Source organism: Natator depressus, chromosome 27 (assembly GCF_965152275.1).
Source record: "Natator depressus isolate rNatDep1 chromosome 27, rNatDep2.hap1, whole genome shotgun sequence".
Classification (NCBI taxonomy): domain Eukaryota; kingdom Metazoa; phylum Chordata; order Testudines; family Cheloniidae; genus Natator; species Natator depressus.
This window is the reverse complement of record NC_134260.1, coordinates 14,480,879-14,497,277: the sequence shown is the minus strand read 5'-3', so window position 1 is coordinate 14,497,277 and position 16,399 is coordinate 14,480,879. Positions and strand designations below refer to the sequence as shown.

Genomic DNA, 16,399 nt, shown 5'->3' with positions numbered 1-16,399 from the left:
TGGTGCGACCGCTGCTCGAACTCTGTGTCCAGTTCTGGTGCCCACGATTCGAGAAGGAGGTTGATAAATTGGAGAGGGGTCAGAGAAGCTCCACGAGAATAAGAAAACCTGCCTTACAGCGATAGACTCAAAGAGCTCAGTCTATGTATCTGAACAAAGAGGAGGGGTGAGTTGATTACCGTCTATAAGCACCTATCTGGGGAACAAATAAGTAATAATGGGCTCGTCACTCTAGCAGAGGAAGGTCTAACGTGATCCAATGGCTGCGAGTTGAAACTAGACAAATTCAGACTGAAAGTAAAGCTGAAAATTTGAACAGTGAGAGTAACGACCCAGGGGTCGTGGAGGATCCTCCATCACTGACCGTTTTTAAATCAAGAGTAGCTGTTTTTCTGAAAGCTCTGCTCTAGGGATTAGTCTGGGGACGTTCTGGGGCCAGACTAGATGATCCCAATGATCGGGCTTTGCAATCTAGCGATCTATGAATCAAACCACTTAACAAACTCTTAAGTACCCACAGGAGCCTAGATGTTGTTGTCACCATTTTACAGATGGGGCAGTCCAAAGCCAAGGGGTTAACAGGCCTGATCTGGAGTGGTCCTGAGTAGCCGCAGCTGGTGTCAGTGGCAGTTGTGGGTGCTTATCCCCTCTGAAATCCAGCTCCCTGCACAGTACAAGGCGTGTTCAGGCTCGTTTAACCTGGCTGTAAGTAATCCACACTGGGCTCTTCTGCACAAGAGCAGATTTTGCAAGTGACTTGCCCCGGGACACATAGGAAATCATTGTCAGAACTGGGAGTGGAACCCAAGAGTCCTACCCCCTAGTGCCTCTGTATAACAGAACTTTACTGCAGGGTCATTTATTAGTCATGTCTCATATGACATAGATCCAGTGAGGCAGGGAGTTACCTGGTGGGACGTGTAGGAGACTGTGTGTCTTAAGGAATGGAACGGAAAGCTCAGGCGAATATCTGTTGTGCAGCTGATACTCAGAGCTGCCAAGAGCCCTGTGGCTTCCCCAAAGATGTCTGGGAATGTAAAGTAATGACTTTGGGATGTGCCACTCCTCTGTTACTCTGAAAGAACCCAGCCAGTGAGGGCAGAAGATCACGTGATGGGAAGACACCAGAAAAGAGCATGATGATGAAGTGGTTGTAGAACAGTGTGAAGACCCAATCTGCTGGGAAACGGGCCGTCCGTTTCATCTCCTTAAACAAGTAGTTTAAAAATCCATCTGGGGAAGGGGTAACTTTTCTTTAATTGCCCCTTCATGGCTGCAGACTGGGGCTTCAAAGGGTTAGAGAGGCAGCTAGGGCCCATCCCCAGATGCTGAATGAATTCATGATGGAGTAGCGCTATTAAAGAGAATATGAACTGAATAAAAATTGATTGGACAGTTAAAATGTCCTGTGGTTTTGACATTAATGGAGGATACTTTATAGGAAGAGTCCAAAATGGAAAGTGAAGCTTTCTGAGAGGCTGTAATTTAGCGTTAATTAATAGGCGTGTAAACCTCTAGCACGTAGCATCAAGGACCCTTGATCATTAAAATACCAAATTGTCTAGTACCCTTTTGTCTCTGTGGTGTGGAGCCTGCATCTCATCACCGCCCCCTCAGAAGGTTCAGTGTAGTAATAAAGAGCCAATCAGATCTGTTTTCCCCATGGGTTGGATTTTTTCCCCCTTTGCTATTAATCCATCTGATTTAAATAGTTGAACAATCTTTAACAAGTGCCCGCAGAGCCTGTCTCTCAGCTGCTCTGCTGGTCCCAATGAGTGTAGCTCTGTTGGAGTCGATGGAAAAATGCCCATTTAAACCCACTGGGAGTCTGGCCCAAAGCTTGACCAGGCATCAAAATCTGGTACTTTTATAATAAAAATAATAATCATTTGCCCACCTTCTGGCCCCAAGTCTCCATGTATCTATCAGGCATTGATGAATTTCCACAGCTCAGCTCTTCTCTGAGGCAGGGCAGTGTCACTATCCCCATTTTACAGTGGGGGAAACTGAGGCACAGATAGAGGAAGTGACTTGCAGCAGATCAGTGGGAGAGCTGGGAATAGAACCCAGGAGTCCTGGTGCCCAGTTTGGAGCATTAACCACAAAACCATCCCTCCTTGCATACATATGGCAGGACATATGTGTGATGCCTGCAGCTGGCTGAACTTTTGTCATTAAAAGGTTGTGGTGTTTTTCCCCTCCAAACAATGGCATTTTGAACGTTCAAAAATTTTCTGTGCAAATGCTTGGCTTGTTCAAAATGTTCCTATTTTTCATCAGAATGAAACAAAAAATTTTGATCTGAATTTTAAAAATTCAGTGTCCTGTTTTCAGTTTTCCCGTATTTCTGCTTTTCCAGTGAAAAAAGGAGTGGAAAGGGGGGGAAGAGCAACAGCAACAAATTTTGGGTTACGTTTCAATGGAAAAATGGAATATGACAGCAAAAAACTTCCCCCGGAATAACAATATTTTGCTTCTCTCTAAAGAAAAACACAAAAAACTTCACAAAAAACTAGGTATATTTCAGCCACCCTAGTAACAACCTCTGAACTGTGTCTTGGTCCGTTCCGTGTCTAACAGAGGCTTGGACACTACACTCTCATATGGGCATGTTAAAGTGATGGGAGGGAAGAATCTGTTTCATTCACAGACTCTTAAATATTCCCCATTTTCCGCCAGCCAGTGCAGGGCCAGCAGGCACACTTGTGAGCTCGCACATGCATGCTTTTGGAGCCAACCTTTTCTACTGGTGGAAGATCTTGAGGCCATGTCTCGACTCCATCACTTCAGCACTGTCTCTGTGGCTGGGCCGGTGTAGCGCAGGCTTTTCCTACAGAAGGGGTTTTTCCACCCCTGGAGTGAATCCGCCTCTCCGAGGTAGCTAGAGAATCCTTCTGCTGACCCAGCCACCTTTACAGAAGGGGTCGGGCCGACCTAAATATGGCTCTGAGGGTGCGACATTTTTCCAGGGCGTGCATCGCATTCCTGGGACTCGCCTAAATGTCTGTGAAATCCTCGGCTGTGATTTGTGGTTCTCATTATAGCAGCTAGAGCCTCCAACCGAGATCAGGGCCCCCTGTGGCTGGGTGCCGCACAGCCCCATTGTGAGAGACGGGCCCTGCCCTCAGGAGCTCGCAGTCCTACTGGACCAGGCAGTGGAAGGATTATTACATTTTTCAAGTTGAAGAACTGGGGCAGAGAGAGGTTCTGTGAATTGCCTAATCAATGGCAGGGAACTCAGAGCTCAGGAGTCCCAGTCCAATGCCTCAACCCAAGCCCATCCTTCCTCCCTGAGTTAATTATGGGCACTGCTGCCTAGAACCACCAATCCCAAGAAATATCTGCTACCTTCCTGAACTTCCCATCCATGGCATCTTCTTAGATCTGTAAATTCCATTCCACCTTCCTCCTGACATCTCCAGTTCTTGGTTCCCTCCTGAGGTGCTAGACATGGGGGATGAGCTCCTTAAATGCAGAAGAGCGGCAGCTACCAGTTAAAATGCTGGGGGGCCATTCCGGCAAGGGAACAGCGTGGACACAGCACCTTGATGCAGCACTGCACGGAGGAGAGAGATTCCTCCTTGTTTGCACTGTGGGGGTGCTGCTGTGAGTGCACGGCAATGTTCGTTGTCAGAGGTGGAGCCGCGTCTTTGTCATCGCTAGAGGCCTCTGGTTCCCCCATCACAACCCAAATGCCTCTTCATTTATATTCCAGATAAGTGAGTAAAATTTCATCGCAAACAGGCACTTCATTAATCACTCGATGTTACCATTCTGTTCACTCCTGGAATGGAATTTGGGGTCTTGATAATGGCTCTGTTGTCCAGGCATGTGCCCTGAAGACTGATGCACCTGTCTCTGCGACTAAATAGCTTTGCAGAGAAATACGATCGCCTAAAAACCCAAGGCTCCACTGACAGCAGGACACAGATAAGATAATCTTCCTATGCCTCCAGGTAGCGGAACAATCCTTGCATTATAGATTACAGCGTCACTCCAACAAAGAGATTATTCTTATTTTTCCCCCTTTTGCATTTTGCTTAAAACAGTTATGGCTTTCGAATAAGTTTACCACGCCGGCTGAGGAATAAAATGACGCTGAGCGTCAGGGAGAGACAGACCCACTGGGGGCTGTCGTTGGTCTGTGTGCGCCTGCCTCACCTCAGAACCTCTGCCCTTTGAAGAATTGTCTCAGAAAGACACAGCCCATTACAAATAGCTGGAGTTGTTCCAGTTCTGTGCAGAGCAAGCGCCCTGTGGAATACCGGGGCGAGGGGATTCCTCGGCCAATAAAAAAATGTTACCGAATAATTGTGATAATAGTTGGATACAGCATGAAAAGTAAATGACTTCTTACAGTGCAGGCCCCAATGGAGATTGGCTGGTGCTAGGCGCTTTCCTTATCCGTAGAGGGAGCCAGTGCCTGCCCCAAAGTACTTACGAGCTAAATAGACAAGTCAGACGGGGTGGGGGAAGGGTCACTACCCCCACTTTACAGATAGGGACCTGAAGCACAGAGAGATTGTGAGCTGGCCCAGAGCACATCTGGGGGGATTCCCCTCCCTGTACATTGTTCCTGGCATGTGAGCAATTCAGCCTAGATCCCAATGGCAGCAACCTGTCAAAGTGCTCCCAAAATTGGCGGCCCAGCGAACACGTTAGCTGTGGGCTGGGCAGCTGACTAGGCATCAGAGCAGGGAATTTTCAGGGTTCCTTGTTCTGAGCTCCACCCCAATCGGTGGGTCTGCATCTCGTAGGATGTCACAACGACACCTCATTGTGAGGAGAGTGACGTGTTGTCACGAGGGTGAGATTCGCTGCAGTGCAGAGGGAAAAGCACAAGATACAGGTGCTGTGTAAACCCTGTAGTGCTTAGGTCTTCTGCTGGCCTTGCATGGGGGTGAATTTTATTCACTGATTAACAGCAAACAAAGGGTTAATGACTGGCGACTCGTTTTTATCGCCTCTGGGTCTAAACACTGAGACCCTATTTCAGTGGCTGAGGTTCCAGCTAAGTCACCTGGCAATGCACCTGTTTCATTGGGCTGATGAGGAGGGCAGCTGGGGACCTCAAATTAAAACCGATAATTTGCCATCCACGACATTGACATCTGTTGTGAACGGAGAAGGGATCAGAGAGGAGGGAGAATCTGAGAGCTTCCTGGATCTCTCCCTGAACAGTTAGCCTGGGGGACTAGGTGCCAGGACTCCTGGGTTCTATTCCTGGCACTGCTACTAACTTGCTCTGTGTCCGTGAGGAAAACTCATTCTTGGTGTTTCTGTTTGCCCCCTCTGTAAAAGGGGGGTTATGATTCCCAGCTCTCAAGGCATTGAGATCTGTGGGTGAAATGATGAGAAAGAGGAATTATTTCTCCCTGGTACTGGGGAAGGGGTCGAGTTACTCAAGAGCCAGGAGAAGGCAGGAAAGCTCCAGAGGCTGGGGGAGAGGAAATATTGTCACTCCTCTGCTGAGCAAGTGCAGATCGTGGGGCCCTGCAGGTTGGTTTCTGATGGAGAGACACCAGTGATGCAAAGTCTGCACGTTTTCTTAGTGTAACTTGCTTTATTTACACCGTGTGCATTAGTCCTTCAGCAGAGGTGGTCACAAACAGCATGCAGGCACAGCCGCTCTCTCTGAAATCTTGGGCCAACACCAGGGCCCGGTTCCCCAAGAGCAAGAATTGGCTCTAGTTGGAGAGACTGAGGCAGAGACCAAAGTCTCCTGCTGCTTGCTACAGCTCCTCTGAAAGAATGAATTGACATTGCAAAATGAACAACGAGGCAGCATTTCTTCTAAGGCTGCACGCAGCTGGCAGGCGAAGAAAAAGATCTTGCAAGACTGTGTAACAGCGCCCTCTTGGGGCTCCTGCTGTAACAATATGATAAGAGGTAACAACATTCGGGCTGCCGGGCAGAACCTCATGGTGTGTTGGACATCGGGGGCTGGGGACAAGTCTGGATTCTGCCCGGACAACACCTGGAGGACAGCACGTGCCAGGAGCTGCATACTGTAGGTGTTGGCAGGGCCCGTCAGCAGTAGCCGAGGAAGGAAAGGATTCGAAGCACAGTATTAAGCACCGAGTAACCACGTGCCCTCCCTCCCTCCCCTTCCAGATGGATCCCGTGCAGAAGGCCGTGATCAATCACACCTTTGGCGTCCCCTCCCCGCTCAAGAAGAAGCAGTTCATCTCTTGCAACATCTGCCACCTCCGATTCAACTCCGCGGTAAGCTGTGTCTGGAAGGGGTGGGGCGGGCAGTGCCGAGGGAGAGGGGGCTTAGCAGCCGGATGGTCGAGACAAGGAAGGAACACGCTCCTTCCCAAAATGGGACAGTGGGCCAGACCCTCCATTGCCAGCAGCTTACATGGGGTACAGCCGAGGAGGGGGCTGTCCGGAGCTGTAGCTGTCCAAGCCCAGGAGCTCTGGCGGCTGCTGCAGCAGCAGCTGGCTATGGCTGCCCCAACATCAGCTGGGCCTCTTTGCGCTCGCCCTGCCTGCCCCGAGGTGCCCACTGTGCCGGGGACTTCAGGGAGGGCGATTTAGTGGGCGGGTCACTGGACCAGGACTCTGGGGACCTTGCTGCAGTTCTTGGCTCTGCCACAGAATCCCCATGTGACCTTGGGCAAGTCTCCTCCTCTACTTTGTGCCTCAGTTCCCAATCCGTGAAATGGGGATAATATGCCCTGATCTCCCAGAGGGTGCTGGGGGGATAAAACCCATTAGTGATGGTGAGTGCTTGCCTGAGGTATGACGATGTGGGTCAGCTGAGTATCTAGATAGGGAGGAGCCAGCTCTGCTGTCTATACCTGCAGGGGGTATTTCCAGTCCGACCTTGCAGAAGGTTTCTGCTTCCTTTGCACCGTTGAGAGTAGATCATCCAGAAAGAAAGCAGAAGGCAGAGAGGTGATGGGGGGTGTTCCTCAGGACATAGGGAAGCCCCAGGGGATTTCTCTTGTCTTTCAAAGGGAGTTGGAACAAAGAAATGTCCTGATGCCTAGGCCAGTCCCCTAAGGCTAAGGCCTTGTCTATACTAGACAAATACAGCAGAGGCCCTGTCGTGCTTAGGTCAGCAGCTGGCCCTTGTGGGTGGGTTTCACACACTGAGGAACAGCAAATGGAGGAGCTCTTGACATGCACCGGTTTCATGAAATCAATTTAAAAACGGATCTAGTGACATTGGGGCAAAGCCCAGCCTAATGTACATACATATAAACCACTTTCCCCTGTGCTCATATTGATTTTGCGGGCATCTGACACAAGCCAGATCACCACAGAGTTAAACAAATTGAAGTGCATCTGCATTAGGCGTTTGCACTGATTTGACTAATTGAGTTTTAAACCCATTTCATCAAACCGGTTCAAGTTTGCTAGTCGAGACAAGGCCCAGCAGAGCTCTCTGAACAGGCTGGGAACGTTGTCAGAACTCCAGTGCTTAACTCCCCGCTGGGCCAGCCCCCTGCTCCCCAGCGCACCAAGCAAAGGCATGTCTGGATTACTTAACCCCACACACATAGTTTTAGATACAATTACAAACTGTGAACGCGCTTGCAGAGGAGTCGCTCCCATTTATAGCTTGGGTGAATTTGCCCTGTAGCATGGAAACTGGCCTGGGTTAAGTCCCCTGCACCACAAGGGAGATCGGTCCAGGAGTTCCTCCCAAAATAGGGTTGGTCATCATGACCTTGTCTTTGCGTCATGCCCCCCGTCCACCCTGGGAAGGGCAGGTTCGGCCTCGGGTATGTCTCATCACAGCCAGCCCCCTGCAGCGGGAAAGCCCTGCAGCATTCGATGGCTTCCCTAGCTTTAATGGGAGGAAGTGTTGCCTAGTGGTTTGAGCAGAGGACTGAGACATGGGAGACCTGAGTTCTATTCCCAGCTCTGGCACAGGCCCGCTGGGTGATCTTGGGTAAGTCACTGCATCCCTTTGTGCCTCGGTTTCCCCATCTATAAAATTGAGACAGTGATGCTGCCCTCCTTTACAGAGCTTGGAGATCCACTGATGAAAGAAGCTAATTATTTATTATTATGGAAGGGCAGCAAGTTGTAAAGCCAGCCTCTCTCCCTTTCCGCTGCCCCCTCTCTGATATGCGGTGCCGTCAGAGGTCTCATTTTCACAGCTGCGTTCCAAGGCACGGATGCAGCTTGCACATACCCTGCACACGTGGTGCTGCAGGTGGATTTACCCCTCTCTGCTGCCCTCCAAGTTGCTCGGCACCGCACCCTGCCCCCTTCTGGTTCTTTCACCCCGTGCAGCTCCATGAGGCCGACTGGCAGCTGCGCCCTCCCTCTCTGTACAGTGGAGCTGCCACGTCTGTTCCTTTGTCTTTCCGCTGCTCTTCATTTCGCTCAGGTCCGCTCCGGCTGCCTCGCTTCTTGGCTTGCACGCTTAAGCTGCTTTATCAGCCCGTGCAGTTCGTATGTGTTCCTCGGGAGCTGAATGTAATCTTTGCCGCCCTGGCTCTGCAGAGCTCTGATGTGCTGGATGGGTTGCTTGGGGTTTTTTTTAGCCTTTTCTTCCAAATCAATCAAACATCTTGTCAAGGGGAGGAAGGTCACGTTCATTCGTCCCCTGCAGTAATGAATTGTACCCAGCCGATCTCTTGTGGGGGGAGCTGATTAGAAGTTTAAAAGGAAATTCTCAGTCAGATCAGATGCTGCAGAAGTTGGGTGGATCCCCAGCAGACAGAGGTGAGGTTCTCTGCTCTGGGACACGTGGGAGGCCAGACTAGATCCCGCCTTACTGTCTATGGCCAGCTGAGATCTGCTCTGCAACCTTCCATGAAGAGGTGACTGACCGTGGCACCGGCCCAGCTCTCAACTCTCATTCCAGTCGAATCTCTTTGCTCTGGCTCAGGGTTGAAACGGTCGTTGTGCACAGAGGGCCGAATCCCAGTGTGTCATTCTGGGCCCCGGATGGGCTCCACGCTCCTCGGCGCAGTCTCCAGGGTGTTGATAGGAGCCTTGCACAGAGGTCAAGGGATAGAATATGGCCCTGAGGGAGTAATTAACCTGGCAGGAATCATGGCGTTGTCCCATTCAGACCATGTTGCCAACCCTGGCGGATTTATCAGGAGTCTTGCAATATGTGGTATTTTAGCGCCTGGAATTAGAGGATTATGGGAAAATTTCATCTTGGAACTAGAACCCTAGGCTGTGCAAAACCCAGAAGGCAAAGAATCAGGACCTGGTGTTTATCATCTTTTCGAATCTCATGATCTTTAACCCAATCTCGTGATTTTTGTGCGCTTGACGCTGGGCGTCATTCACCAAGGGCACCTGGGTGGTTGCAGGCCACTGTTGTGCTGCCATTCGTTTCTCCTCCTTCCCCATCCTCCTTTTTCCGGTTTCTCCCTCTTACCTGTCTCTATAAGTCTGCTCTGTTCTTCCTTCTGCATTTCCCTTCCTTCAGCAGCTCCCCATCTGCCCCCGCTCCTGTGGGCCTTTCCCCTGCTCCCTGTTTGCTGAAGTGATCACCTGCAGGCTTTCAGTGAAAACCGCTCAGCAGGTTACTCTCTCCAGCACCCAGACACCCAGATCCAAACCCCAAATAAATCCGTTTTACTCTGTATGAAGCTAGTACAGGGTAAACTCATAAGTCGTCTGCTCTCTCTAACACTGATAGAGAGATATGCACAGCTGTTTGCTCCCCCAAGTATTAATCACTTACTCTGGCTTTACTAATAAACAAAAGTGATTTTATTAAGTGTAAAAAGTAGGATTTAAGTGGTTCCAAGTAATAACAAACAGAACAAAGTAAGTCACGAAGCAAAATAAAACAAAACACGCAAGTCTAAGCCTAATATATTAAGAAACTGAATACAGGTAAATCTCACCCTCAGAGATGTTCCAATAAGCTTCTTTCACAGACTAGACTCCTTCCTAGTCTGGGCCCAATCCTTTCCCCGGTACGGTCCTTGTTAGTTCCAGCAGACATCTCAGGTGGTAAGCAGGGGCTTTCTCATGACTGGAAGCCTCTTTGTCCTGCTCCACCCCTTTTTATAGCTTTGGCACAAAGCGGGAATCTTTTGTCTTTGGGTCCCCACCCCTCCTTCTAAAGGGAAAAGCACCAGGTTTAAGATGGATTCCAGTATCAGGTGACATGGTCACATGTCCTGCAAGACCCCAGCCTCCATTCTCCCTGGGCTGGCCCACACATACCCAGGAAGGTTTGCAAGTAAACAAAACCGTGTACAGGTCACTGATTCTGACGCACCCTTAATGGCTTCCACTTAATAGGTTTACCTCAGTGGTACACATTTGTCTCTTATTCTCCTGACTCCAGACCTAGTAATAACACGTGCAAACAAATGGGGTGACCACACTCTGTAGATCACAAGCTTTGTAATGAGACCTTCCAAGAGACCCTTTGCATAAAGCATATTCCAGTTGCATCATATTCACAGTCATCAGCATATTTCCATAAAACATACGGAGTGCAACGTCACAGTGGGAACTGGAGTCGGACTGGTTTAACCCCCCATGTGGATGCTCTTAGTCCGGTGTAAGGGCCTTTGTCCGGCTTAGTTTACATGGCTTGGGAAGGGGTTTGAGGTAAACTGAGAAAAAGACACAGTTGTTCTGGGATAAGCATATCCCTTGTGGGGAGTGAAACCGGGGTAGCTACATCAGTGTAACTGTACCCGTCCCCTGTAGACAAGCCCTTCAAAGCCAGGTTAATCTCCTAAACTCTGCAAACAAAACTCTATTTATTTTAAAAAGCATCTGTCAAACTCTAACTGCAGCCTATGTGCTCGAAAGCTAAGCGTCCCCTCTGCCGACCCATACCAGTGTCTCCTCCCCCCGTGCAATATTTAGATCTCACGCATGACAAGCACCCGACCAAACAGATATTGATTTGCTGGTTGCAAAGGCAGGGGTACACCATAGTAATCTCCCTGCCGGTGTGGCTGGAGAATTGAGCCTCTGGCCAGCACCCGAAGTGGGTTAATGAGCGGCCACATGGCTCCTGCGCCTACAGAGAGAGCAATTAGCCTCTTTATACTCTGCTCCTGCTAGTTGAGGCTCAGTAACTGTGCTAGCACGCTTGCTCCTTCCCTTCTCCAAACGGAGGAACAGGGCAGGAGGCTACAGGGGAAACCCCTGTTTCTTGGCTTTATTGAAAGCCATGATGGTTCCACAGCGTTTGGGCAGGGCCTCGTGGTGCCAGGAGACAAGGTGATTGTTGGAGGGCAGGGGAAGCAAGTTAATTGCAGAAAGAGGTGATTTGTCACCAAGAAATCACCAGATCCTCCATCTAGTGTGTTACATGCAGGGAAGCCCAGCGACTCCCAAAATGAATGGCAGACTTTCTGTCTCAGCACTTTGGTAGCCCCTCATCCCCATAGGCTGGGAGAGCCTGATGGATCACGCCTCTGGTGTCCTGTTCACTAGACCACCCTCCCTGCTGTAAAGGCCGCGAATCTGACCCCCTGGCTCTCACTGCATGGTGCCTTGCTCCACGATTAGTCCCATAGTCAGTGTGAGGGAGGGGAGCAGCATAGACCCCGAAAGGATTTGGGCATCATGAAACGCAACACCCCAGAGCTAGTGTGACAAAGGGAGATCGCTAAGAAAACGCCAGTCCTTCCACGCCTCCTTGTGCTTTGCTGCAGATGACCCCAAGGCAGAGAACGAGGCCAGTCGGTAGCTTTCCTGGCGCATTTCTGAGGAGGAGTTTGATGCACTCAGCTCAGCGATCAGCCGCTGGAACAGGCCACACAGACACAAGGATGTGGATAGTCCCTGCTAGCCTGGGAACCTGCACAGCTCCGCCTCTTCCAGAGGAGAAGTGCAGCCCCCAGCCACAAACCCTGCAGGAGGCTGGCTCAGAACAGAGTCCCAGTTCAACTTGTCTGTGTCCTCAGACGGCCTCATCACCGAGTAACTGGGAACATGCAGGAATCTGCTGCCGTGTAACTCGCAGGGCACATTCTAGTGGCTAATGCAGGGTCAGCCTGTTAGCCCCAGATGCACTCACACAACAAACGCTTGTGCTGTCTCACTCGTACACACTCACGCCCACTATCTTTCTGTCTCACTATCCCAAATGCTCACGCGCATCTCACGTGCGCACATGCTTCTTGTCTCTCCGGCACTGCTGTCCTGGCACTTGTTCTGTCTCCCACTCGTTTCTTTCACACCTGGGCTGTCTGCCGCTCACACGCGTACTCTCCTGCCCTTCCCGCCCCTTCTCGCCAAGGCCACGTCTGGAGTGAAATCACCTCGCAGTTTACGCTGTAACGCTGGTTCGATTTCTGCACAGGATGGCAAAGCGCTGGGAGCCCTAGTTAAACTCCAACTCAGCCCTGACCAAATTCCGTTACCTGATGGAGCATCTTCGTATTTGCTTCCTGGTGTGAGCCTGGTGGGTTTTCATCCACGTATCCTGCCATCGATTCTGAATTCGGACACCCTCATTTCTCTCTCCTTAAAGGGGGGTTTGGAGGGTCTGGTTCTACCTAGTAAGTTCTAGCAGCCTAAATTGGCCTCCAGAATTGCCAGGCAACTTAATCTGCCCTGCTCTGCTACAGTGTCTTGATTCTTTTGGGATTTAGTTTCCATAAATTGCTAAATTGTGGTTGCTTTTGGTGACAACACTGTCTTGTCCCCAACTGCTAAGGACACAAATGTTTGGGGCTATTATCTTTTGTGTACGTTTTTATCAGGGCCGTGCAGGCATGCGCCCACCGCTGTGCACTTCATTATTCAATGTTCACCGGGAGAAAGAAGACGGTGAATGGAAATTGCATGTTAGAGGCCTGTTAGGTTACAATGGGAGATGTGTCCTACCCGCAAATGTTTTTTTCCTAACAGCAGGAAATTTATTGTGTGTTTCTGAAGTCAGACATTTTGCCTGAAAGCTTCTTTTGAAAGTGACTTGGCTCATTTAATCAGCAAAGGGCCCTTATCTCAGCCTTGCAATGTGGCGATGTTGAAGCAAAATGATACCTCGGCTTGGATCGATTTGTATGCAAAGCAATTCAATGAAAGGCTGAAACCAGAGCTCTGCAACACACTCCCCCCGAAAATCTCACCTTGGTGGAGGTCTCTGGCCCTGGGGAGGCCAAATGATTTCAGGGCACCGTGTTCTTCTGGCAGCAGATGCTGGTCGGCACCCGCAGATGTAACAGATCCTCCTTCTCCACCTGTAGTCACTCATGCCTATGTCCATCCCAGGCGGCTGGCTCTGCCCCTGGGCTCCGTTTGGGTCGGACTGGGCAGGGCTGAGTCGGCTGGTGTTATTTATTCACTGGTTTGTATCATGGTAGCACCTGAAGACTCCTGCCCCAAAGAGCTCAGGGTCTAAATTGACAAGCCAGACACAAGGGTGGTTGGGCGGGGAAACAGCAACACAGCTAGGGGAAGAGTCACACAGCAGGTCGGGGTCAGGGACAGAGCTGTGAATAGAGCCCAGTGCCCTGCCCCTAGACCATGCTGTGTGTGTCCCCGTCCTCTCTGCAGTTCTATGTCATAGTGCTCCATAGGAAATCCCCTCCCCCCATGCCTCCCGAGACTTGCTTTGGGTTTCAGGTTTACACCATGGGCTCATCCAGAAACCCAGAGCTCCATGGGGGTCCCTTGAAATCCACTTGCCTCTGGGCTGCGCCTCAAACCGCCAGCCCCCAAACAGGCTGGCCCGTCCCGGGAACCTGGCCGGAGTGGGAGGATCGGAGTGGAAGCTGAGGCCGGGCTGGGTGGAGATATTACGGCCAGCACAGGATCCAGCCGTGGGTTAATGGACTCTCCCCGAGCACAGACACCACCCCCAGGGGCAGAGGGAGCCCGCCCGGGCGGGGGGCACTGGGCTGGGCTCATCTGGAGCGGGTTAGGTATCCTGAGGGACTGTCCAGAGCCTGAGGTTTGGAGAGATGCTCGATCTAAGCTGCACTGCACCAGCAGCCAGCTCCCCTTCCTCCTGAGCCCCCATGAGGAGCAGCTCAATGGATAAAAGCCAGGTGCTCAATCTGTTTAGCATATGCAGATTGAGAGGTGACTGGATCAGTGTGTAAGGAGCTTCCCGGGAGCAAACGCCAGGTTCTACAGAGCTCTTGAGTCTAGCCAAGAAAGGCAGACCAGACCACAGGCTGGGAGCTGGAGCCAGACAAATTCCAGTTAGGAATTAGGCACCATCTTTTAACCAGTTGGAACAAGGTCCCCGCAGTGGTGAGTTCCCTGTCTCCGGGGGTCTGCAGATCCAGACTGGCACCTTTCTGACAGATGCTTTAGTCAAATACAAGTTATTGGGTTCAGTGCAGGGGGAACTGGGTGAAATGTAATGGCCTGTGATGTGCAGGAGGCCAAACCAGCCCATCGCAGTGGTTCCTTGTGGTCTTCAACTCTGTGTATCTATGCAAATGAGGCATGGGACTGGAGAAAGAGGATCACTTTATCACATGGTGACTGGCCCCTTGAAGAGGGAGCGGGGTCCAGTGCACCTGGGCCGCCTAAAGGTAGACGGACATGCCCAGCTGCCTTCCCATAAGTCCCGCTGGGCAGCCCGCACTCAGCCACAGATGCTTCGTCACTACGTCGGTTTAGGCCCTGATTCAACAAAGAATCCCCACTCAGTGAAGCACTTAAATCCCGTTTCAGAGGAGCAGCCGTGTTAGTCTGTATTCGCAAAAAGAAAAGGAGTACTTGTGGCACCTTAGAAACTAACCAATTTATTTGAGCATAAGCTTTCGTGAGCTACAGCTCACTTCATCGGATGCATACTGTGGAAACTGCGGAAGTCTTCCGCAGTTTCCACAGTATGCATCCGATGAAGTGAGCTGTAGCTCACGAAAGCTTATGCTCAAATAAATTGGTTAGTCTCTAAGGTGCCACAAGTACTCCTTAAATCCCGTTGACTTGGATGCTGTTCTGAGTCTGGGGCCGGGACTGTAAACTCTTCATTGCGGGGCCTGCCCCACACAGGGGGTCTGAGCTGCACTTCGCACAAAGTGGCCCAGTCTCAGCTGGGGCCTCCCAGTGCTACTGGCAAATAAATACAAGAGGGAAGGTTCTAGGAGCACTCGTTTGCCTCTGCAATTAGCTGTTCCCCAGCTAATCACCAGGAGAGAAACCCTAACCCACACCCCCGTGTGGCCTTTTCCTTCCCTACTTTATGCTACTCTTTCATCTCCCTCTCCTTTTTCCTTCTGTCTCATGAGAGTCTGGCTTCGCCGGCCGACACTGGTGTAAACCTGTGACCAGGGAGAGGCAGCTAAATGCAATGCCTTAGACAGCCTGATGCTGGTACGAGTTTGCCAGGTCTTGGAGTGGCTGATCAGAGCGGCGCTGGGCCTGGGTTTCTCCAGAAGAGAGACTGCACCAGAGACCGAGGTTGCATTTTTTCTCTTTGCTGTTCTTTTCTCTCCCCTAACAAACTTCTAATTAGACAGAGGCTCACCTACCTACAGAGATAAAATGGCTCTAATTAGACGTTTGCAAAGCACGTTAAGGCTCCTGAGCTGCAGAAGAACAAGGAATCCTTGCTGTTGGTCTCAGAACAGCCTTTCCTTTCCTTCATCCCCCTCCTCCCCAGCCCTGTCTGTCTGTCTGTCTGTGCCTTTGTTCACTGTTGCAGCATTGCGTGTGCTCTGACTTGACCTCTCCCTGTTTCCTTTCCTAGAACCAGGCGGAGGCGCATTACAAAGGCCACAAACACGCCCGGAGACTCAAAGCCATAGAAGCTGTGAAGAACAAACAGAAAACAGCAGTGGCCACCAGCCGGGACATCCCAGCAGACTTCCCTGCCACCCTGGACGTCAGCGGGGATCCCCACAGCACAGGTATGGCCATAGCCGCCCTCCCTGGCCCCGGACACCAGAAAGGGGATTTCCTGCACCCCTGGCTCTCGGCCGTCAGCTTGTACCAAACAGTTGCTCTTAGGGAGTAGGAGGTGGCCGAGTCTGTGCCATCCCCTGCAGTACTAATTCCCCTGGGATGAACAGCAGCATGATACTCTTCACGTAGCTCGCTAAGGAGCTGCGCTGCTCTCCAGATATCAATTAACGTCATGCTGGCACGGGTCAGAAACGACATCTGCCTGGCAACTGACAGCACCATGAGCAAGCAGGAGGCCAGCAGGGTTGGGAACAGGCTGCAGGGCTCCTCATTGCTCGGTGACTGGTTTGCCTGGGTCATTAGCTGTGACCCCTGTATGTGGGGAGCTGGGACAGCAGTCTGGCTCCCGGTCCACTGGTGTCTGTGTCCCGGCCTGCCCCTTGGGGGCACATGTGGGGCCATCTACACTGCTGCTGGGGGTGTGACTGTGAGCCCGGGTAGCCCTATGTCTGCTAGCCATGACTCTAGTGTGCTAAATGTAGCAGGGTAGCCATGGGGGCACAAGCTAGCCCCCCAAGTACCAGCCTGTCCAAGGCTCTGGGTCTGTGTTCGGGCAGCCAGCCCAGCTGTT

The 16,399-nt window shown here is 51.2% G+C and overlaps 1 protein-coding gene across 5 annotated transcripts in view; it reads left to right on the top strand.

The window, feature by feature from the left end:
* Positions 1-16,399, top strand: part of ZNF385C (zinc finger protein 385C) — a 194,551-nt gene that overhangs the window by 164,438 nt on the left and 13,714 nt on the right. For 4 of the 5 annotated variants that reach the window (XM_074940636.1, XM_074940635.1, XM_074940637.1 and 1 more), the window contains 2 exons: positions 6,115-6,225; positions 15,614-15,773. In XM_074940636.1, the coding sequence (XP_074796737.1) occupies positions 6,115-6,225; positions 15,614-15,773 (271 nt within the window). The remainder of the gene's footprint in view (positions 1-6,114; positions 6,226-15,613; positions 15,774-16,399) is intronic. The other variant, XM_074940638.1, reaches the window with a different exon arrangement.